General features: G+C 36.1%; 1 protein-coding gene across 2 annotated transcripts; it reads left to right on the top strand.

Annotated features, from left to right (window-relative positions):
• Window positions 1–11,261: 11,261 nt before the first annotated feature.
• On the top strand, window positions 11,262–19,234 carry LOC122315038 (ent-copalyl diphosphate synthase 1-like). 2 transcript variants are annotated; one of them, XM_043130731.1, is made up of 15 exons: window positions 11,262–11,496; window positions 12,369–12,455; window positions 12,615–12,694; window positions 12,820–13,129; window positions 13,213–13,396; window positions 13,623–13,837; window positions 14,004–14,124; window positions 14,223–14,335; window positions 14,485–14,711; window positions 14,914–15,029; window positions 15,769–15,867; window positions 16,005–16,250; window positions 17,268–17,406; window positions 18,052–18,246; window positions 18,868–19,234. In XM_043130731.1, exons 1-15 carry the CDS (start codon window positions 11,277–11,279, stop codon window positions 19,114–19,116), a joined length of 2,601 nt encoding a protein of 866 aa, XP_042986665.1. In that variant the 5' UTR covers window positions 11,262–11,276; the 3' UTR covers window positions 19,117–19,234. The 2 variants fall into 2 exon arrangements, with proteins under 2 accessions (XP_042986665.1, XP_042986664.1); XM_043130730.1 differs by having other exon boundaries at window positions 12,615–12,709.
• Window positions 19,235–24,583: the final 5,349 nt, after the last annotated feature.

Genomic DNA, 24,583 nt, shown 5'->3' with positions numbered 1-24,583 from the left:
ATTCATAAGAAGATCAGGTAAACAACTCTTAATTGCTCAAATATATGTTGATGATATTGTTTTTGGAGCAACACTAGAATCTCTTGATTATAACTTTGCAAATGAAATGAAATCTGAATTTGAGATGAGTATGATTGGTGAGTTAAATTTCTTCTTGGGTATTCAAGTAAAACAATGTAAAGAAGGAATATTTATTTCACAATCTAAATATGCAAGAGATCTTGTGAAAAAATTTGGAATGGAAGGAAAAAGCAATGCTCGCACTCCCATGGGCACTTCAGTGAAAATCAACAATGACTCCACAGGTAAAAATATTGATCCCACTCTTTCTAGAAGCATGATAGGAAGTCTATTATATATTACAGCAAGTAGACCTGATATAGCTTTCAGTGTTGGTGTATGTGCTAGATTTCCAGCTAATCCTAAAGAATCCCATCTTACTGCAGTAAAAAGAATCATAAAATACCTTAATGAAACTGTTGATTATGGGATATGGTACTCAAAAGACACTAATCTTACACTTGTTGGCTATTCGGATGCTGATTGGGCTGGGAATGCTGATGATAGGAAGAGTACTATGGGTGGGTGTTTTTATATAGGTGGAAATTTTGTAGCTTGGATGAGTAAAAAGCAAAATTCTATTTCTTTATTTACTGCTGAAGCTAAATGCATAGCTGCAGAGAGTTGTTGTACGCAGCTATTATGGATGAAAAAAATGCTTGATGATTATGGTTTTTCTCAAGATACTATGACAATATATTGTGATAATTCAAGTGCTATAAGTATTTCCAAAAATCTTGACCAACATTCTCGAATCAAGCACATTGATATTAGACATCATTTTATAAGAGACTTGGTTGAGTCTAAAATAATATCCTTGGAACATGTGTCTACTAAACATCAACTGGCTGACATGTTTACTAAACCTTTGGATGGACTTAGATTTGAGTTTTTACGAAAAGCCATTGGTATATGTGATCCCAAGTGAGAGGTTTTCTATCATACTAGTTTTAGGATATTTTCTTCCAATTTTTCTTTCTTTAAAGCATGAATGTTTCAGTTTATAAAAAAAAAAGAAAAAAACAAGAAAAGAAAAAAAGAAAAACTAGGTTGTGTTTTTTTTTTCTTTAAGGTACATGTTTGTTACATCACAGTTTGAGCATGTATAGAATTGCCTTAAAAATTTTCTGATCTTATGTACTGCTCTTCTTTGTGCAGTTCTCTTTAAGTATACTAACCCTATAGATCTTTTTGGCAAAGTTCATTTATAATGCACTGTGAGGAACCTATATGTAAGCATCCTATAATTAATATGTTTTTTTAAGATGCTCATCAAAGACGGAGTTCATGCCTTGAATTGACTAATACTAGTTGAACCTAGTACATCTTTAAAGAGCTTTCTTCTTGCCAAACACAAAGAGTGATCCATATAGAAAAAGTCGGTGTCTATTCATTGCGAAAAAAGACAAACACCCTACGCGGATCTATCATCTTGAGTTCTTACAGAAAAAATCGTTGCTCTAATCATTATGGAAAAAGATGAGCAACCAACATGAACAAAGGGGGTGTACAAACTAGTGTTTGGAGGAGATGCTCATGTATCTAGGCCCTAGCATAAAATTTGACTTTTAAGGTCAAGAAACAAACTCTTGAGAGCATCTATATATATATATATATATAAAATTATCTTTCTTTGAACAAATGTATCAAAAATATAAAAAAAGAAGAAGAAAGCAACAAAAGAAAAAAGGGAAGTTCATAACATGCTATGGTATAAGTATACTCACTCACACACTCACATGAACTTTGGCATTACTGATTCTATGAGGAGTGAACATCCAAAAAGGGACTGTTGCAAACATGAGTGTGCTAAGGATTATTGAATTTTTTTGTATATTCTGACTTGATTAAACTAAGGTGTTTATAGGCATGTTATCTTGTTTTTTTTTTTTTCTATTAAAAAAAAACATTTACTAAAAATATAGAGTTCTTTTTTGGGTTTTTTTTTTTTTTTTTTTTTTTTTCTATTGTTCCTTTTTTAATTTAAAGATAAAAAAAAAAGGTTTCCCAGTATGTTGAGTACATGTATCGGGTCTTTTATGTCTAAGTGTAGAAATCCTAATGGGACTCTTTGGTCCAGCACGTGCACCCGGGGGGGGGGGGGGGGGTCTTCTTTTAAAACCTTTTAGCATACCTCTTGCCCTTTGTCTCTCACACTCAGCCTGACCCTCATAAGCCTCCCCTTTACCCATTTTCACAGCAGCTTGCTTCCTTCACACAATCCTCCATACACGGTGTTCATTTCACTCTCATTCCTCCTCATTCCATTTTCAAGGTAAGTATTCTTGGATCCTCTGTTTTTTTTTTCTCTTCTTTTCTTCTCTCAAGTTTCGGTATGTTGATATCTACTATTTTTGTGGAGGGTTTTATTTTTTTTGAAATCTTGGTTGTTTGGTTGAGCTGCACTACTCGTAAATGGGTTGGTTGTATTGATTCTACCCACTATATACATGTATTGAGGACAAAGCTCCATTGTACACGGATTCTCTATTTTTGTTCTCCACGGGTGCACACCAAGTGTTTGTGTTTTTTCCTGACTCATCTCTGTTTTGTGTTGGGCAATTGTTTGGCTGGTTTTTTCTTATCTATACATAGTAAGGTTTTTTGCACATATCGTTTTTGGGTTGTTCTAGACATTCATACTTAAAAATAAAAAATAAAAAAATAACAAAACCAAAACTTTCATATCATGGGTATTAAAAAATTCATATGGGTTTTTAATCTCAATCTATCCTTATCTTCTAAAAAGTTTGAAATTTTTTTTTTAAACTTGATTATTGTACTGATTTAGATGAGATTCAAAGAACGGGCAAAGCACAAAAAGATCTCTCCTCCTGTACCATCCGAGCACTGCTCAAGTGAGGATGTCCCTTCACTTGAACTGATGCAGTTAGGCGACACTTCCGCCCCTCCTCCATCTCCATCTCCATCTGTGCCTGTGCCCACAGAAGCACCTCCTGATCGCTTCACATCCATTGAAGCTGAGAATGCCTATAGGAATACCTTCTCCAAGCGACCTGTCTTGGGTGAACGGGAGGTAAGCATCCATGACTTTCCTTCGGATGACTTCCAAATTATCCGCCATATATTCATTGAAAGAGGATGGGAGAAGCTCACTCATGCCCTTCCTACACCTTGTGTTGAGGTTGTCTGGGAATTTTATTCCAATATAACCCACTTCAATTTAGATGATCATAGCATCATCTCTACTGTTCGAGGGATTCAAATTGAGGTATCTCCTGCTATTCTCTGCAATCTATTTACTCTTCCTGAGGTGGAATCCCCTCTATACCCACATAAGGGCATGGGAGCCCCAACCAAGACTGCGATGCGCAATCTGTTTGTTGGTCTCACTGGCCCCAAATGGACTGCCAAGACACACAGACTGCCTCTTCACAATATGCTCCTTCAGTATCAGCTCCTGGCCAAAATAGTATTGACCAATCTTTGACCTATTAGTCGTCACACCAAAATTTCTCTAGAGAGAGCTTATTTTATGTGTGCTCTTGCTACTGGTGTGTCGATTGATTTTCCACGGTATGTCATTGATATTATTCATCGTTCACATATGGAAAAAGAGTTAAATCTCTCCTTTGGAAGTCTAATTACTAAATTGGTCATGATTGCAAAAGTTCCACTTCGAGCAAATGAACCTACCATGAAGCTGCCAGGGCCTATTTCAGCCTTAACTGTGGTTAAATCAGCAGCTGTCATCACCAAGAAGTGCCTCCTCACTACTGAGTTAGCATCCTCTCCACTTGAACCGTCCATCCCCACCTCTCAAGTTCTTGAGCAAATCTCTTTGTTATCTCAGAAGATTGATGGCTTCACAGCTAAGTGGGCGGCCAATCAGTCCAAATTGGAGCAACAATTGGCTGTAGTATGCTCTGATTGTGTACAGGCAAATGATCGACTGGTTCAACTTTCCTTGGATGTCCAACATATTATGGCAAATGTAGCTGATTTTGACGATGAAATATAGACCTCCATGGCAGATTGTTGACAAAAAGGGGGAGAAAAGTTTGAGGGGGAGCAGCAGCATCAAAAGGGGAGTACAATGTCACAACTGAAAAAATTGAAAAGCTTTATCGTGTTACTCTTATTTTTTCTGTTTTCCAGTTTAGTTTTTTTTGTGAGGTTGTAATGCAGATACAATACAATTTGGCATGTGTTTTGATTAGGCTAATTGTCAATTCTGTTTTTATTAAATCACAACTCTTTATAATCTTCTATATTTTTTGTGATTTGATAGTTGACATATTTTTAGGGAATTTACATTCATCAAACTGGTTTCGTCATCAATCCGCCAAAAGGGGAGATTGTAAAGGCAAAAAATTGGCTAGGATTAGATGAGTAAATGATAAGGTTTATCTTATCATATTATTTATTATTGTTGGATGAATGTAAAAATAATTATTGATTTGTATCTAAACAATGCTGAGTCTATCTAGAAGTTTTAGGAGTTGTTTAGATAAGTCCCTGAAGTCAAAATCGAGTTCTGATAGTTTTGCCCTTATCCAGAAGAAATCTGAAACAGAGTTTAGTATATATCAGAAGAAGTTATCACGAAATGTTAGCAGTCCGTCGGGACGCATTTTCGCGTTTGTTGGTAACCGTCAGCAGAGTCCTACTGCAACTAGAACTCTTTTCAGACTTTCTATTTAAAGGGATTCGGTTTTGTATCTTCTCAAGGGCTTCAAGCCACGAATTTTACAGAGGAGGTTCTGAGCGTTTATGAGAGAAAATTCACTTGAGAATTTTCATGGGATTTTTCATATCTTCTTGAGTGTGATCATGCTTTGAGTGTGAAGGAACATCGATTGGATTTTAGCATTTGGAGTTCCAGAAGGGAAGTCAACATTTGAAAATCGCTAGAGGTCCTGGCTGCTACTGTGGTAGAAGACAAACGGGTCGTTTGTCTAGGCAAGTAAGAGAGTCGAATTGCAAAGATTTTGTAATTGATTATTGCTTGTAATTGTTCTTCAAATAATAAGATTGACTTTCCTGGGTTTGGCTGCCCCGTAGGGTTTTACCTTTAAAGAGTTCTTTAAAGGATTTCCCTTCGTAACCAATCGTTGTGTCTTGCAAGTTTGATTAATTATTTTAAAGTATTTGATTCAGTTCATAATCTTGATAATTGAGATCTAACTTATTTATTCAAAGATATTGGTAGACAATTTCGTGGTTGTACAGGGGTATATTGGGAATTTCATGTAGCAACAAAAAGAGAGAGAAATTAATATAAATTATTCAATGGAGGGTGAATAGTAACTATACAAATATAGAGGTTTTTTTTTTTGAAAAACTCATCTCATTGATAGGAGAAAGTTATAGACTTTTATCAAGCCAATTGGCTTGAGAAATAAAATTTGGGAAATTATCCCACCACATAACCATGGATTCTACATTCCATGCATATTGGGCAATCTTATGAGCTACCTCATTACCTTCTCTTATAGACATGTTGAAAACATTCTACAAACAAAACCTGTAGCTTCCTGATTTCAACCACAAGGGAATCCAACATAGTTGCTGAGTCACCAACCTCTTGAAGAGCTTGGACTGCCAACAAACGATCACTCTTTATTATTAATCTTTGTATTCACATGTTAACACATAGTTGTAGCCCTCTAAAAATGGCCAATAACTCAATTGCTTCAGCATCAATTAACATTTTCTATTTTATTAGTTGCCCAAACGATCTCACCTGCAGCATCCTGTAATAGCATACCCACACCAATCCTATTCAGCTCACCAAACATTGCTCCATCAACACTGAGCTTTAGAAACTCAATTGAAGGGGGTTTCCAACTTAAGTAATCTTTAGCCTTTGCTTTAGGAGCATGTTTAATTCCATTAAACCTCCGTAATAAAGAAATGGCATTTTTAACCACATGTCGTTATTTAATTTAAGTAATCTTTAGCCTTTGCTTTAGGAGCATGTTTAATTCCATTAAACCTCCGTAATAAAGAAATGGAATTTTTAACCACATGTCGTGATTTAATAATCTCCCTATCATACACTATTTTATTCCTTCTCACCAAAATTCCCATGCTATAGAATAAAATAATGATAAATCACTAGCTCTGCCCTCTTTCAGTACCTTCAAAGTAATATCCATTATAGATTGTAACACCCCAATAGAAGGCCCAAACCACATGGCCTATACTCCAAAAGGACTAGTCAATGATATAATTAGAGCCTCATTGGAACCTTATAAAGAGCGAGAACTTCTCATTCCCAAGCAATGTGGGATCTCATACACCACTTATCCTTAATCTTATCATACAGGGACATCACATAGACATTCTCCCACTCATCTTATCCATGATAGGTACATATTGACCCAACAATTTCTAAGCAAATGGCAATAAAATAAAGTGTGAGGAGTGTCTTCTAACCTTTGTTTACATAAACAGCAAGACCCTTCAATATTCACATGTTGTTTGTGCAAGTTGTGTTGAGTAGGTAGCCCTTCTTTACTAGTTCTCCAAGCAAAGACCTTAATTTTGTGAGGAACTTGTAGCTTCCAAAGTTCCTTTCAGAGAGCATTGTGATTGACTGCATCTGAACATTCCTCATGACCTTCCTTCATAAATTCTTTGAAGAACCTATAACAGCTTCTAATACTGAAGTTACTATTCCTCTCCTCTTTCCATATCCATCTATCAGTTTGTCCACTACGATATATAATAACTTCAGAATCTCAGAGGCAACTCTTGGATTGAAGAGAGCTCTTATCTTATCTACTTGCCTCTATCTAGTATTATTATCAATAATGCTCACCATTGTATCCTCCCTCCATTCTTCCCTAACATCTAAACCTTCCAACAGCAAAGAGTCATGACCTGGAATCTACGATCCTTCCATATTTTCATTGTCTTGCCATCTCCAATCCGCCATCTACACCCTTGTTTCATCCATTTTTTTGCTTCCCATAGGCATATGAAGGGTTATTTCCCAAACCAGCCTCCATGAAGGGACCATTGGGAAAATATCTAGCCTTGTAAATCTTGTGTAGCATAGATCTCTCCTCTTGCATAATTCTCCAATACTGTTTGGCCAGTAAAGACCCTTAAGTCTTTGAACCCCATACCTCCTTTGCTTTTTGGCTCACACATTTTAGTTTAGCTTATTCAATGAATTTTCCTTTCCTCTTTTTTTTGCCCTCATCAAAACTTAGCCATCATTGATTCTAATTCATGTCCTCCTTTTTTTCCCCCACCAGAACTTAGCCATCATTGATTTTAATTCTGAACAAAGTGTACTAGGCAACAAGAAACAGCTCATTGGATAAGTTGGAATAGAAAGAGCTACTGCCTTTATAAGAATTTCTTTTCCCTCTTGTAAAAGAAGTTGTTCCTTTCAATTCTGAGGTTTGGTCCAGACTTTATGTTTGATTTCAGAGAAGGCCTTGGATTTAGATCTACCTATAACAAGAGGTAGACCTAAATATTGCTCATATTGTTGGACTCTACTAACATCCCACAACTGTGAAATTTCTTCCTTCTTTTCAATTGGAACATTTCCACTAAACACCATGGCTGTTTTTTCTTTGTTAATCTTTTGACCCGAGGCATTTTCATATCTCACCAGTAACTCTTGCGCCCTTTTATTTTCTGCCACATCAGCTTTACAAAAAACCACATTGTTATCTACAAAGAGCAAATGATTAATATGAGGAGCCCTTCTACAAAATTTTATCCCTGCTATATTCTTCTTTCTCTCGACTGATTTTAGTAATGAAATAAGCTCCTCTGGCACAATAGAAATAGATAAAGGGACAGAGGGTCCCCTTGTCTTAATCCTCTACTTGGCACTATTGGTCCCTTTGGCTCTCCATTTACTAGAATTAAAAATGAATAGATCTCACACATTACATAATCATCTCAACTACCTTCTGCTCAAATCCCATCTTGTACATATCAGATTGCAAGAAATCCCAATATATACAATCATTCGCTTTACTCATATCAATTTTTAACAACATATAACCTTTCTTTCCATTCTTTTTTTGTTTCAGAAAATGTATTAGTTCATATGTCACTAAAACAATGTCTGTAATAAGTCGTCTTGGGACAAATGCACTCTGGGAATCTGATATAAGGCTAGGAATGATCTTTTTCATTCTATTAGCTATAACCTTTGAAATTAGTTTGTAAACTATATTGCACAAATTGATGGGTCGAAAATATGCTACTTTCATAGGGGATTTTATCTTTGGGACTAGTGTAATGAAAGTATGGTTTAAGGAGGAAGGAAATGTACCATTATTAAGAGCATTCAACATAGTAGCTTTGATAGATTTGCCCACCACATGCCAAAATCTTTGGAAAAATATAGAGGCCATCCCATTTGGTCTTGGAGCCTTAGAGGGACTCATTTGTTGTAAGGCTTCACAAACTTCAACATCTGTATAGGGCTTGGTCAAGTTTTGGTTCATAGAAAGAGTCACATTCCCTTCCAAATCCTCTAAGAAATCTTTAGGCCCTCTCTAATCTGAGGTAGAAAATAGTTTATGAAAATAATTTACTATCAAAGTACCCCTTATCTCTCCCTCCTTCCAATCCCCATCATCATCTTGAAGCTTCCCAATCTTATTTTTCCTCTTTCTATGTGAAGCTTTGGTGTGGAAAAACTTAGAGTTTTGATCCCCTTCCTTTAACCACAATGCTCTTGATCTCTGCCTCCACATAACCCCATCTCTTTCAAGCCATAGTTGAACCTCATCTGTTGCCCCTTTTTTTATCCTCAATTCTAATACGTCCCTTTCCTGAATCATCTTTAGTGTTAGCTTTGCTTTGCTCAATTGTTTTTTAACATTGCCAAGCTGGTTTTATTCCAGTGAGCTAGCTTATGACCACAAGTTGAAATCATAGCTATACCATCATCCATATTATTAGTACCATTTCCATTCCTCCACGCGTTCTCAACAAGAGCATCACACTCTTTCTCACCTAACCACATACACTCAAATCTAAATGATTTTTCCACTCACCCCAGGTTCTGAATCCCATCTAACTTAAGCCATATTGGAATTTGGTCAGAATAAGATGCCAACCCATGAATGACACTAGCTTGAGGGAACAATTGCAGCCACTAATACTAGCATTCCGCCCCCTTCTATTACAACATATATATTTTGGCCCCTTATAGCCCAAATCCCTCAAGGCACAATCATCAACCACTTCCCTGAACTCTCTCATCTGACTTTCAGGTCTCTCCCTCATACCCCATTTTTCATGTTGCCCCGATAATTCATTAAAATCCCCAAAAACCAGCCAGGCTATATCCTTCTTTCTACACAAAGACTTGAGTAAGTCCCACATCCTACATGTGAGATGAGATTCGGGATACCCATATACACCCGTGAGAAACCACTTTTCATTTCCACTACCCTCCCTCGTAACACAAGCATCAATATGGGTTTTAGAGAAATTCAACACAGACAAATGAAGGTCCCATCCCCACAACAATGCAATCCCCCCATTTTTACCTTTGGCATCTACTGCTAGACAGTTAGTGAAACCCAATTTAAACTTGATTGAATCAAAATCACGTACCTTCAATCTTGTTTCTTGAAGGAATACAATGTTGGGAGCTTCCCTCTTGACTAGGTCAAGAAGGGTTCGAATATCCCATGGGTTTCCAAGCCTACGGACATTCTAGCTTAGAGTTTTCATGGCTCTCGGCGGTGATGGACTCCAGCCACCACCGATATATAAACTTGGACATCCTCAGATTCCTCATCAGAGCTCCTCTGAGTTAGCTTCCTCTTGATTAATCTCCTCTTATCTTCTTCACACTCCTTTTGTTCCTTACATTTTTTGGTGTCCATTTTTTGTTGAGAACCAACTGAATATGAACGGTTTTGTTTATGTAGTTGAGAAACTCTTCTCCATTTATGCCCTTCCAACACATTAGTCCTCTTTGGTTTCGAGCTGTTTGGGCTTTCTTTGGTTTACATTTACATTTAGCTAAGCCATCGTTGAAATCTTTTTTATTAAAACTTTTCAAAATACTCATTAACATTGGAGCATCAATTTAGAGTTGATATATTAATTAGTTATTGTTGTAATAGATCACTTCCAGCCAATTGCAAAAACTAAATAATAGATCTAGCTAGTGAGGCAAACGTTGGCATGACACTCATTTTCCAAGCCAACACCCACTGCATGCAATTAAGAGTAATGCTAGATAAAGCTATAGATTGTGCAAGCACTTCACATACATTTTTAAAAAAAGCGGGGTCTATTATTAAAAAATTAATTTTTTTATATGAGTTCATCATATTTAATTATTTTTTCTATAAAAATGCACAGGGCTTGCACATTTCATGACTACAAATATTATTATATATATATATAGTTTGTTCAAAAGAATTAAATTAGTAACATGCCATGCACACATGACGAGAAAATAAATAAAAATAAACTAAAGAAAAGAAGAGGAAAACTAATAAAATGCATATAAAATTAAATAAAAAATAATAATCAAATTCATAAAATGTACGTACACTTGAAAAAATGGATAAAGATTAATCTGAAGTACCAAGCTGCATGCATGCATGCATCCATATGATCTTCATGCATGTGATCATCTCCAGATATTAATTTGGGGAGGTCGAGCTGATCAAGCTAAGGGGTGTTAACCTGTAATGGAAACAAACACAACAAACACGGCTATCTCTCTCAATTTAATGTCTAGATCCGGAAAATCCACTCTAAAATAGCATTATTCAATGAATAGATAGTATAAAAGGAAAGAAATCTAAAAACAAATCATATAATTAAATGCTAATAAAAAGTAATTAAAATTTTTTATTCAGCAGTCCTACACCACACAATTGCTAAGAAAAAAAATTCTTCTACTCAGAAAGTGTGTAGTATAGGAATGCAGCGTAAAATAACTCAAACTAATTATGCAACTCTCATCTCTTTCGTTAATATAATCTCTAGATTGGGGGAATTAAGGACACTAAAATCCAATATATGAGGGAATTACAAATCTAGTATAAAATCATATTAATTAAGTACTAGTTAATAAAATTACTAAAACGCAATAAATGAAAATTATATAAAAGGCAATAAATCCAGAAACAAAATCAAAATTATATTAAATTTTCTGAAAAGGAAAAAAAGAAAAAAGAACCTATACGGTTAGAAAGCGGAAAAGGACAGGACTCTCCCTCAATGCAATAGATTTGGATGATTCCATGCACCCATTAGCGGGAATATCTTGGGAACTCGCTTCTGTCCGCTTGCTTCCCTCTCCTTTTAAATGCATCCACTTCCGATACCTTCCTCTCCACAGCAAAACAGAAGCATATAGCATCATGTCCTCGCACTCGAACCTTTATCTCCTCCTCTCTCCGGCAGTAATTCCGGCCTGCTGCATCATCCCACCTCCAAGATCTTCCTTATCCTTCGAGGCCTGTAAGTTCTTCAACTTTTCTTCTATGGATTTTCTGCTTATTTTTTATTTTCTCTGTTCGATGTAGACATTTTAACACCCGAGAGCTCGCGTGTTTAAAGATCACAGCAAGCTAGCGACCTTAATTATTGCTAAAGTTTATATTTGTACATGTTTTCCTTTACCCATGTAAGAATTGATGAATACCCAGCTCAGGTTTGCTAAGATTCTGACTAGATCTTTCTCTTGGTATATATGCTTTATTGATCAGCTTTATTGCTTGGTTGACCAAACAAATAATATACTGCCGAGGAAAGACGGAAGAAAATATCTTAAAAGCCTGGGAGCTTTATTTTGTTCGAGTATTTTGCAGCCCAACAGAGTCAAGACTCAAAAGTGTTCTCGTTTCTGGTTCTGGTTTTATAAAAGAAAAATGCAATTTAGAGTCAAAATTAGAAACGAGATGGCATCGATCTTAAGTTTTAGTTGGAATTCAGCAGTGCATAGAGACACAGTACTAATTAAGAGTTTCTTGCAGTGCTACTGGTTCAATATAATTTCTTAATCAGCTTTTCACTTTCGTAAATAAACGCATTATGAGTACTATTAATTAAGTACTATTTGTCCTTGGATTTTCTCTTCGTTCTTTTTGGTCTCGAATTTTTTTTACAAGAATGCTGTGGACGAGGTTTTCCCTATCTCTTTCATAAGACTATATACCATACTGGTTAATCTTAGTGGCATCATCATGTATTTCACCCATGGACAAGGCTACATTTGTATGCTTTCTGTTGTCTTTTCTTGAAATAATTTTCAGTTTTTAAATGATACACTAACTAATTATCAGATAAGGAAATTAAGTCATTGATTGATTGCATCGCATAATGTTTTGTAGGTGTCTGGTCATTCGGGGCTAAAGACAAACGAGTTAACTTTGATTCTCCCTTGAGATGCAGCGCAATATCCAAGCCTCGGATTCAAGGTATATACAAATTTGTTATTATAAGTACAAATATACTTAAATTATATATTTATATAGTTATATATGTCTATATCTATGTATCCGAGATCATCATCATGTATGTATTCATATAAAAATTAATGATCAATTGGTATATATCATGTACTGTGCTATACACAGACGTGTTTCGAAATGGTCTGCCAGTCATAAAGTGGCCAGAGATTGTGGAGGATGACATAGAGAGGGAAACTGATCTTGAGGTGCTTTCAACGATTGTAAAAAACTTTACTTTTTTCATACCCTTTTTTTACACAGATAATTACATATATGTTTCAAATGGGTATTCGAAGTTCTGGTAATTTTAATGTGTTTTTGCTATATCCAGTTAAAGGTTTCTACATCAAATCATATACAGAAACGTGTGGATTCCATCAAGTCGATGTTGGGCTCCATGGAAGATGGAGAAATCAGCATTTCGGCTTATGACACAGCCTGGGTTGCTCTAGTACAAGATGTTAATGGAAGTGGTCTTCCTCAGTTCCCATCTAGCCTTCAGTGGATTGCCAACAATCAGCTTCCAGATGGGTCATGGGGAGATAGTGAGATTTTCTTTGCTTATGATCGGATAATCAACACGTTAGCCTGCGTTGTTGCTTTAAAATCATGGAATATTCTTCCTGAAAAGTGCGAGAAAGGTATGACAGTTCCCCCTTTTTAGTCAATTGAATAATCTTGTGTTTAATTTTGGCTAATAATCAGGTTTTTGTCCTTGTAATAGGAATTTCATTTTTAAAAGAAAAAATATGTAAGCTTGAATATGAGAATGATGAGCACATGCCCATTGGATTTGAAGTTGCTTTCCCTTCACTTCTGGAGATTGCTCGAAGTTTAGACATTGAAGTACCTTTTGATTCTCCAGCCTTGCAAGATATCTATGCAAAGAGAAACATAAAGCTCACAAGGTAGTTTCAGATCAGCTCAAACACCATCCATGATTATGTTTGCTACTTTCCACATGAAGTAATATATAAAATTAGTTGTTAGGGGGGGGGGGGGGGGGGGGGGGTGGTTTGTGGGGGAGTTTCCTTATCTTCTAAAATTATTTCAAAGAACACAGGTCCCTAGCTAGCCTGCTGGTTATGATCTTTTACATGGAGGTAATGATTATAGTCTGTGTGTGTGGGATAGGATACCAAGGGAAATCATGCACAAAGTGCCCACAACTCTACTCCATAGCTTGGAAGGAATGCCAGGCCTGGACTGGGAAAAGCTTCTTAAACTGCAGTCCCAAGATGGGTCGTTCTTGTTCTCTCCATCCTCCACTGCCTTTGCACTCATGCAGACCAAGGACAAAAATTGTTTGAGATATTTAAAAAAAGCAGTCCAGAGGTTTAATGGGGGAGGTAATTATCAAGCTATATATATTACATTGAATTGATGCTACTTTTCACTTTTTCAAATGTGCTTGCTTTCTGACGACTTTCCTATTTTATACAATATATATATTTATATATATATTCGCTTCATTAATCAGCTTAATTCTAATATATATTATTCCTATACATCTAGTCCCCAATGTGTATCCAGTGGACTTGTTTGAGCACATCTGGGCCGTGGATCGGTTGCAGCGCCTCGGAATTTCGTCATATTTTAAGCCAGAGATTAAGGAATGTGTTAATTATGTTTACAGGTATAAATATATGTATATAAATACTAGCTATATATATACATATAGTCAGGTAAAAACAATTCTCTTAAATAATGTACATACGTTTTAATTATTTCCAGATATTGGACCGACAAAGGCATTTGCTGGGCGAGAAATTCAGAGGTTTATGACATTGACGACACTGCCATGGGATTCAGGTTACTCAGATTGCATGGCCACCAAGTTTCCGCTAGTAAGTACTTTGCGAGACACGTACAACCTCTCTCTCTCTCTCTCTCTAAATATATATATATATATATATATATCACATTTTAATATTATTATTATTATATATTATTTCATAGTCTAATATATATTATAATATATATATTTTTATGACAGATGTGTTTCAGCATTTTGAGAAAGGTGGCGAGTTCTTCTGCTTTTCCGGGCAGTCTACACAGGCCGTGACCGGAATGTTTAACCTGTACAGGGCTTCTCAAGTGCTATTTCCGGGAGAGAAGATCCTCGAGAATGCAAAGCAATTCTCATCCAACTTCTTGCGAGAAAAACAAGCTGCAAACGAGCTCTTCGACAAATGGATCATAATGAAGGACTTACCTAGCGAGGTAGTCGTCATGATTTATATACAGATCCAGTTATCACCTCAAATTATTAACAAAGTGCAGATTATCTGAACTACAAAACTTTTTCCTCCCAAAACAAGTCATTTTCATTGCAAATTAACCACTAAAACAAGAAGCCAAAACCCATTAATATATATTAGCATGAGATGACTCTAATCAATATATAATCGCCATTAATTAACAGGTAGGGTACGCACTGCAAATCCCTTGGTATGCAAGCTTACCTCGCGTGGAGACCAGATTTTACATTGAACAGTATGGTGGCGAAGATGATGTTTGGATCGGCAAGACCCTTTACAGGTATATATATATATATATCTTTTTTATTATAATTCGGATCGTCCTCATGTTTTTTCACATAGATGTTTTCGTCTTTTCTGCTTTGAGTGGCCGTAACGAATTAAGAGAGAGTACTGGGCCTCCATTAATCACTAAATGACATGAATTAATCAATCTTACAGTGCTACAACTTTTCTTAATGGCATATATAATGACAAAATGGGATGTGCATTATAACCTCATGATCTCCTTTTTAATTAATATATGCATCCACGACTTGCTTTAGCACAAATTATCTTAGAGTTTTCTTAATGAATTATATATAAAGCCAGCTAGCTAGCCACATGTACGGCTACCTAGTTAGTTGGCCAAACTGTAGTTCCAACTGTCTTTTAGTACTTATGTCTTCATGCTCACGTCTTATATATATGGGAAATACTATACATCATCCCACACCACACACTTTATATATTAAAATAATATTTTTTATTTTTTTTATTTTTTATTTCATTTTATTCTTATTAAACTAATTAAATTATTATATTTATCATCTACACACTACATATTTATTATAGAAAAAATAATAAAAAAATTAAAATAAGTGTGGTGTGTGAAGTGTGAAGATGATAAAAAGAATTTTCCTATATATATATATAGTTAATTATACACTAACATTTCAACTACAAAAGTAATTAGGAATTAATTTAAATCTGAATCCTAATAATTAATGTTAATTATTAATTGATAATTATAAACGCAGGATGCCGTATGTGAACAATAAAACCTATGTGGAGCTCGCAAAACTAGACTACAACGATTGCCAAGCCTTGCATCGACTGGAATGGGATATTATTCAGAAGTAAGTACTATTAATTAGCAAGAACTGATCATGTCCCATATATCGTTATTATAAGATATTTAATTAATTATAAATTGAATATTGGTCCTTAATTGATTAATTAATTTCCATGTATTAATTAATTCGTACGTACGTAGGTGGTACTCAGAATGTAATCTTGGAGACTTTGGAGTAAGCAGAAGAACAACTCTCTTTGTTTATTTTCTGGCAGCAGCCAGTATTTTCGAACCGGAAAGGTCGAAAGAACGGCTTGCATGGGCTAAAACCACAGCCTTGGTGGAGGCAATCGCATGTCATTTTCGTGAGAAAGAAATGCGGACAGCCTTCCTGCATGAATTCAGAAACCACTCTCATCCTCGAGACTACATGATAATGGGAATTAGGTATAATTACTTAATCTTCTAAAATAATAGTTTTCGACCAGGTAAACTACTTAAATTTTAATGCCAGCCCTCTGGAATATATGTCAAGTCTATTACATCCAGAAAATAGGACTAGTCCAATTGGTATTCATGACACCAAACGAATTGCAGGAATTGTAAAAATGGGCACATGAAGGTCAATATTATAATATTATAATTCTGACTAATTAATTAAGTGCCCATTTGACAAAATTATGCATTCAAAAATTAGCATTCATGTCTTATTTGAAAGGTAACACATGATCAGTTAAAGTTGGGGAGAATGGAATAGATAGATATTATTAAATATTAATATAACGTGTCTGGATTTTCCAATCCTCTGTGCACTTATGATAGGTAGATTTTCTTTAAGTACATCATTGCCTAATTTATCAATATCCTGATCAAGTAGTAGTAGTGGGGTCATTGTGGGCGACCCCTTCCAATACGGGGCGTAGTTCTACAAATCCACTAATGGCAATTGCAAGAACAATCCCATGCACCAGCCACATGGTGATCATGCAGCATGCTGTTTTGCTATATATGTGTATGTACACACACACACACACATGATGATAGTGCATCAAACAATGAGAGTAGTAGTAGTAGTACTTGAACAAAAGGATGATCGATCGAGTGTGCGTGCGACTGTAATGTTTATGTCAAGGAAAAAGCACCAACCATGCATAGGAAAATTAGATCAAACTGGTCCAAAATGCTTTTAATTGTATATGCATGTGTCTGCCATGTTTATATAGTACTCTTATCTTAAAGTCATTTCATGATCAAAGTCGTATATATGGTATCATTCACGGAAAATTATTCTACAAGGTCAAAGCCTCAAAATTATTATTGGCATTAATGATATATAGCTGGCCGGCAAGCTGCTGCCATTAACCGATAAATTAATTAATTAAGGTAAAAATATATATTATACTTCATATATATATATATATATATAATATTAATTGTGGCCAGCTGTGCCTTTATATGTTGCAGATCAAGGTCCAATATTATTACAAAGAAGATCACTGCAGGGCAGGCACTCGTCGGGATATTGCTTGAAACCCTAAGGCATCTCTCGTTGGAGGCAGTAGTTGCGCACGGACAAGATATTAGCCACCATTTACGACAAGCGGTGAGTTACTTATAATTAATTACAGGAATTAGTAGTGACTTAAATTTCATCGATATAATATTATATATATTTAGGCTTTATATCATCAACCACTACCACACGTCAGCAAGTTTTGTCAATTACCAAACATTTTATATAGTAGTACTACTGCATCGATCGATCTACCTGCAAAGTAATTCCAAAAGTCTGATATTTAATAATCTCATGCACTCGCTTACAAATTAACATAAGCAAATGCTCCATTACTTAAAAAGGCACGATCCAGCAATAATCTCCACCTGATCCTGATCTTATAAAATATTTACATATGAGCTTTTCATCGATGTACGTATATTGTTTTGGGCTTTACATGTTGCATGTCATCATATACATATATATAAAATTATGCCACGGTGGCCATGCATGACTCATCAACGACAATTACCATACATCAGCAAATTTTTTCATTTACCAAATATTAATTTAGTATTCCATGCATGTTGCATCTATATATTATATACCTGCATAGTATATAATTCCAAAATTCTCCGATTGATTAATTAAAGTATTCCCCAATATCACTTAAAAAGGGAATGGATAATCTTCTAGAAATATATATTTATTTTATTTAAATGTGCTATTAAACATATATATACATGTTTATAGTGGGAAAAGTGGCTGCTGGAGTGGCATAGAGAAGGCGATAGGCACGAAGGAGAGGCGGAGTTGCTTGCGCATACGATAAATCTCACCTCTGGCCGCTCGGTTTGGGAGGAGATTTTGTCCCATCCTCAGTACAAGAGACTGTCCAGCCTCATTAACAGAGTATACTGCAAACTTTGTTCCTACCAAAAACACAAGGTTGGTGACACAGACAACTATATATATATTGAATTAAACACCTACGTCGTACGAACATCGTCATGTCCTTCCTATAAATGCCTCTTTGGAATATGTCATTATTTTGGATGCATGTATGCAAGCTCTTTCTTAGTGTAAAACTGTCAAATTGGATGCTGTTAATTTATATATATATATATATATATAAATTCTTCTGCTATGCCAAGAACCACGTACGATAATTAAAGAGGGATCGAGTTGCATGTTTCTAATTAATTCAGCGAGGCATAATATTTATCTTCTTTGATTAATTACTAACCAAAACATTTATCATATAATATTATATATTACATGCATGGTTTCCATATTTCCGACCACTTGAATAAATGTGTCAAAGGTACAAGTACTACTCATAAAATATATTACATGTTTAATTGATATATGCATGAGTGATGAAAAGGAATTTTTATGAAAGAGATTACTGGATCTTTCAATTTGGTGGCGCCCTGCACTAGGGGTAAAGGCTACTCAACTAATATTTTAACAAGCAGGTCGCCCAAATGCATATGCAACATTAATTCATTTCCATTATTTTATATATAAATTAACTTATATATATATAATATGTGTGGATCTTTTCAGGTACAAGAAATTAATGGCAGCCACAGTACTTCATTATATGCTAACATGAGCATGATCACAACCCCCGAAATAGAATCTGACATGCAAGAACTCGTGCAATTGGTGCTGCAGAACTCAGCGGATGATATTGATTCTGATATCAAGCAAACATTTCTCGCTTTAGCGAAGAGTTTTTATTATGCAGCCTACTGTGATCATGGGACCATCAACATCCACATTGCGAAAGTTCTATTTGAAAGAGTAGTTTGAGTTTTCTGTACATATATAATTGATGTCGTCGCCATTTATAAAGCATCATCTTCTTCTCAATCACATGGATAATTGTATTCAAGTAGCCAGAAAAATAAAATTCATGTGTTGATCAAAAGTCAAGAGAGATTTTTGTGTAAGTCTTATACTTTAGGTACTGATCATCATGACCACAAAATTATAGCCAGATAGGTTACATTAAAAACTGAAGAATTAGAATGAACACAGAAGGAAAAAGGCATGCAGAAAACACAATATATCTGTGTCAAAAAACTAATGAAAATATTACCCTAATATTACATTAATATTGCTTGTAGAAATGGTTCAACAACCAAGGAAGATAGAAGAAGATGCAGAAATATCATTAATTGCTTTTAATTTAAATATGAAAAGATGATCCAGTGAATTAAATATTAAAAATAAATAAATCAACCTAACGTATATACTGATAAACTCATGTACTTTTTTGTTTTCATCGATCTATCTTTATCTGATGATGTTATCATGTTAGTTCCAAAAAAACCCACCAACGCTCTTAATTTGACAGTTAAAAGCTGATTTTCTGGACCCGTTTTCATGCTTCAAAAATGGCAAAAGAATTCTGAGACACAAAAATACGTGACCAGCAAGTATACTATCAAGAAAAAATATAATTGCAATCACAATTATGTACTAATCTGTGTATCAATATAATGTGATTTAGATTAGTCAAAAAGTAGATTTTATTGAAAACAATGTTAATTTAAATTTCTAGTATGAATAAATCAGTATTAATATACAGATTAATACACGATAATACTTGTATATAGCAAAACTCTAATATCAAAAGGTTGCAAATATGCCATTCCATCCAGCACATGATCCTTGGAACCAACACCTAACAGTACATGAGGTAACAAGACTTAACATCACTTCCAAAAAGTCCCATCTCAAAAAAGTATAGATAAAGAGTGGTTTGCACATATATTAAGTAAGGAAAATGATATAGTTACTACTCCACTACAACTCATCTATTATTTTTCTTATATTTGATTTTTTTTATTTTACTTAATGATTAAGGAAGCGAATATTAATAAAATTATATATTTTTTTAATTTTTTTTCTTAATGATTAAGAATGTTAAAAAGATACCTAAAGAAAATTAAAAAAAAAAAAAAAAAACTTGTAATGCACTTGAGTAGTGGATGGGTAGTGATAGGGTAGTAAGCCTATCACTACCCATATATTAATTGGGTGGGATATATATGGTAAAACCACATTAAGTTGTTTTGCGAAGAATATGTAGCTTTTGAGCTTGTTGGTGTAGTGGTTCCCTCGTAAGTGTAAGCAAAAGAACAAAAATGGCAGACAATATCGCGCAAAACACGTGACCAAAGTTAGTGCTTTGGTCTTTATGAGGACAAAGTGGAAGTTGACCAAGTCCTCATTATAGATTTGATATATCACATTTGGTGCAATATAAACAAAACCCTTATTTACTACACCATTTAACTAGTTCCATGCAACTAGATTTGAATCAAGGAATCAAGTACTGATCGATCGGACGAAAAGACATGTACAATAAAGAAACTGTCTTCTCTTATGATGTTTTAACTAGCATTTATGCCCTACAATGATTGAGCCAGCCAATGAGATTTAGGACGTATGAAAGCAAGGTTAAAAGTTGAGTATAAACAACAAAATTTAAGTAATAGAACATGGTTTTGTAGCTAGCATAAGTACCATTAATCAAAGCTAACTTTGGTCACATGCATTTTTCTGTGGCTGTGGCAGGTCCTAAAACAAACAAAACAAGAGGTTCTAAGCAACATGGTTAATTTGAAGTTTTGGAAAAGTTACATATGCAAGTATTAGAGGAGAAAAATAACTTGTGTTCACATGGCAAAACAAATGCAACGCTACAAAAAGTTAGTTGACCAACCACTAATTGGCCTGGGTCCATCCCTCCAAATCACATACTGGAGTACTCGTACATCTCCAATATAATTTGGATGTTGTATATATGCTACAAAAAGGCAGGCTAATATCCATTAGACCGAAAGCAGCATCAAAGGTGTAGATCATAGATCAGAGCATATGGTAACCACCACTGAGATGGGTTTGGCCTCTGCAATCATGAAAATTGTATGCAAAAAGAAACTTGAAACCTAATGTGCGGTTGGAGGTGGAAGCCAGGGCCATGACAGAATTAATGGGGGAAAACGACAACGATAATTTCAATGGAAAGGCAGATGGTTGATGGACATGAGGAAGGTTGAATAGTGTCAGTCCAAAAGCAAGAATGGTGACTCTGTTTTGGAGGCTAACCCAGTTTAGCAGTGCCCCTCCAATCTCCGTCACTTCCTTGTGACTTGATGCTTAGTTCATTTCTGGAATGAGGTCGAGAGCACGTGAGGATCTCCGTTGCCTTCTTTCTTTGTTAAGCAAGCGGCGGACATGCAGATATGACGTGGAACCCACCTCTCCAAATGGCGGGGCCCCTACCAACAGTCAAGAAAGATTGGGAGAAAGTAAAGTCTTCACTCAGTTTCTGACTTTAATTGCCTCAGCGTACGTACCTTAGCTAGTTGTCAGCTTTGGACTGGTGTATAAAAATTTGGTCGTTCTGTGCATGGTTGATGCATATGAAACGCATCAAAATTTGTGTCTTTCTAATGCTGTAAGGGGGATTGGATGATGGTCTTTAGATGTCATATCTGTAAAACAGAACACATTGATTATGAAAGATATGATGCAGTTTGAGTTTTAAAAAGATGAGAAATGTGACATTGAGGGAAATGAAATGAGAGAGGACCATTACGGATATTGGCACCCAGGAAAATATAAACCCTGGTTAATAATCCATTTGGGTCCCGAAAAACCACCTGTAACATGACCCATCACTATCAATCCAGGTTAATCCAGCTAGTAAAAAACCCTACGTTAGTTTTGGTTTGTTTCTGACCCATGGCTGCCGCCGTGGCCCCTCCTGGGTCATCGGCACCGTCTGGGCGGCAGAGGTCCCTTGCTGAGCTGGTCGCGCAGACTCTGCAACCTCTTCCGGAGGTAGATCTTCCTTTCCGTCTGGCTAAGTTGGTAGATGGTGAATATTGTGTGGTTTTCTCCAAGGAGGAGATCGAACGTTCGGCTGCCCCTTTCAGATTCTCCACGGTTCTCAAATTCCTCAAACAGAGGCCTTCTCTTGATATTATTCGGGCTTTCATAAGGAGTAGATGGGGGCTGGACGCTCAGCCTGTGGTTTCGGCAATGTGAAAGCTACGAAATGTGTTTGTCCGGTTCTCAAATGAAGTTGATTTCGTGAAGGCGCTGTCTAGAGAAGCTAATGACATTGAAGGAGTGTCTTACCGTGGGTTCCATTGGAAGCCCGATTTTGATGAAGATGCTGAGTCGGCAAAGATACCGGTATGGGTCTTTCTCCCTGGCTTGCCCCCAAATTTTTTCCACGAATCTTGCTTGAAAAATATTGTTGCTCCCGTTGGCCGGTTCTTACGTTGTGATAATGCTACACAGTGTGCTACTAAAACTGATGGGGCTAGATTGTGTTTGGAAGTTGATGTTGGAAAAACGCCTATTCGTGGAATCTGGATAGGCACCCTGAATCATGAATGGAGTTGGTATATTGAAATTGTTTATGAAACTTTGCCTGCCTATTGTACTAAATGTAAAATACAGGGGCATAATTTGCAGTTATGTAAATGGAAGGATGGGGCAAAAATGAAAATGGATCAGAAGTTAAAAACAGATGAGAAGCAGCTGCAGGTCCGGAAGCTGAAGTCTCAAGGTCTTTTGGAAAACCATATGAATAACGTAGGGTCGATTGTTGAGAATGTTGAGAAGGCAGGGGAAGATGGTCCAAGTGTTTCGGCAGAGGAGCTTGGGAAAATAGCGATGCCAGATATTGAGTCGATTATGGATGTGGGGATTATTGGGAGTCCTGATATGAAGGACTCGATGAAGTTGGTTAGTGCGCAGGGGCCTAAAGTTCAGTTCGTCGGTTTGGAAACTGGAAATACGAATGTAGTTTTGCTGGATGCAGGGACCGTGGGGATGTCTGAAAATCTTGAGCATGTGCCACGGACAGTTGGAAGCAATGGAAATTTTGAGGAGATTTTGCTTGATTCAGGGACCGTTGGGATGTCTGGAAACAATGATGTTGGGATGTCTGGAAACATGGAGGTGGTCTCGCTGATAGTTGCAAATATGGAGCTGAAAATATGTCAAATGTTCAGGTTTTGAATGGTGATACTGGTGCTACTAAGAGTGTTCATGATGTTGATCTTGGGCTCGGTTTGTCTATGATGGAGGTTAATAATAAACAAAGTGACCTACGTAGGTTGTCTATTAATTATGGTAAGGGGATTGAGGAAGGGCTTGATGAGGTGGAGAATGAAAAGGGGTTAGTAGAAAATTCTATGGATGATCAGAATGTTGACATGTCGGTGCAAGAGGCTGTGGGAATGCATAGTAAAGATGATTGTGGGTCTGAACCAGAAAAGGAGGATGGAGAACACCTTGGAAAAAATAAAATTAATCTCTCGGATAATGATACCAAAAATGGGAAGAAATTGCCTAAAGGGGGACGCTTACTTAAAAGTTCGACCCGGGTTCCTAGCAAACCCGATCGTATGAATCTATGATCTGCAATCCTATGTTCTGGAATATCCAGGGCCTCAAAACGTCTCGGAGAAGGGTGTGTAAGTTGGTAAGGAAATTACAGTTGAATTTTCTTATGTTAGCTGAGCCTTTTGCTGATGATTACAGGATGGTTAGCCTGCAACATTTGTTGAAGTTTGATTGCTGTTTTTCTAATTTTTGTGTTGGTGGAAAGTTTTGGTTAATCTGGAAAGAAGATTTGCATTTATTGGTTATTAGTTATAGTGCCCAACATGTGACTGTTTCTATGAGCATGGATTCTCGGCAAGTTGTTACTTCTGTGGTGTATGCTAAATGTAATCATGTTGAAAGAAGGGAGCTCTGGAGATTGTTACAACTTGATGCGGTCCAAGATGCACCTTGGTTATGCGTAGGTGATTTTAATATTATTCGTGGGGAGGAGGAACATCGTGGTGGTAGACCGAGATTACGGGTTGCCATAGATGAATTTAATGATTTTATTGATAACTGTGGTTTCATTGATATGAAAGCTATGGTGAGTAAATTCTCATGGTGTAATGGTCAGAGGGGTCTAGCTTGGAGTTGGTTGAAATTAGATAGATGTTTAATGAATGTTGTGGCTGCAGGTGCTTTTCCGGACGCTTTATGTAAATATATGGCACGGACAACTTCTGATCACGCCCCTTTGTCTTTTGTATTTAAGAACTTGGGGAATCGCTATGGTCCTTCCTCCTTTAAATTTCAGCAAATGTGGGTGTCTCATAATAATTTTTGGGAGGTGGTTAATGATACTTGGAGTGCTTTGATTGAGACTATGGGTCTTCTTTGCCTTGCTACCAAGTTAAAGAAAGTG

Source organism: Carya illinoinensis, chromosome 7, assembly GCF_018687715.1.
Source record: "Carya illinoinensis cultivar Pawnee chromosome 7, C.illinoinensisPawnee_v1, whole genome shotgun sequence".
Lineage (NCBI taxonomy): Eukaryota > Viridiplantae > Streptophyta > Magnoliopsida > Fagales > Juglandaceae > Carya > Carya illinoinensis.
Note: the sequence above shows the minus strand (reverse complement) of the source record. Positions and strands in the feature narration are given on the sequence as shown.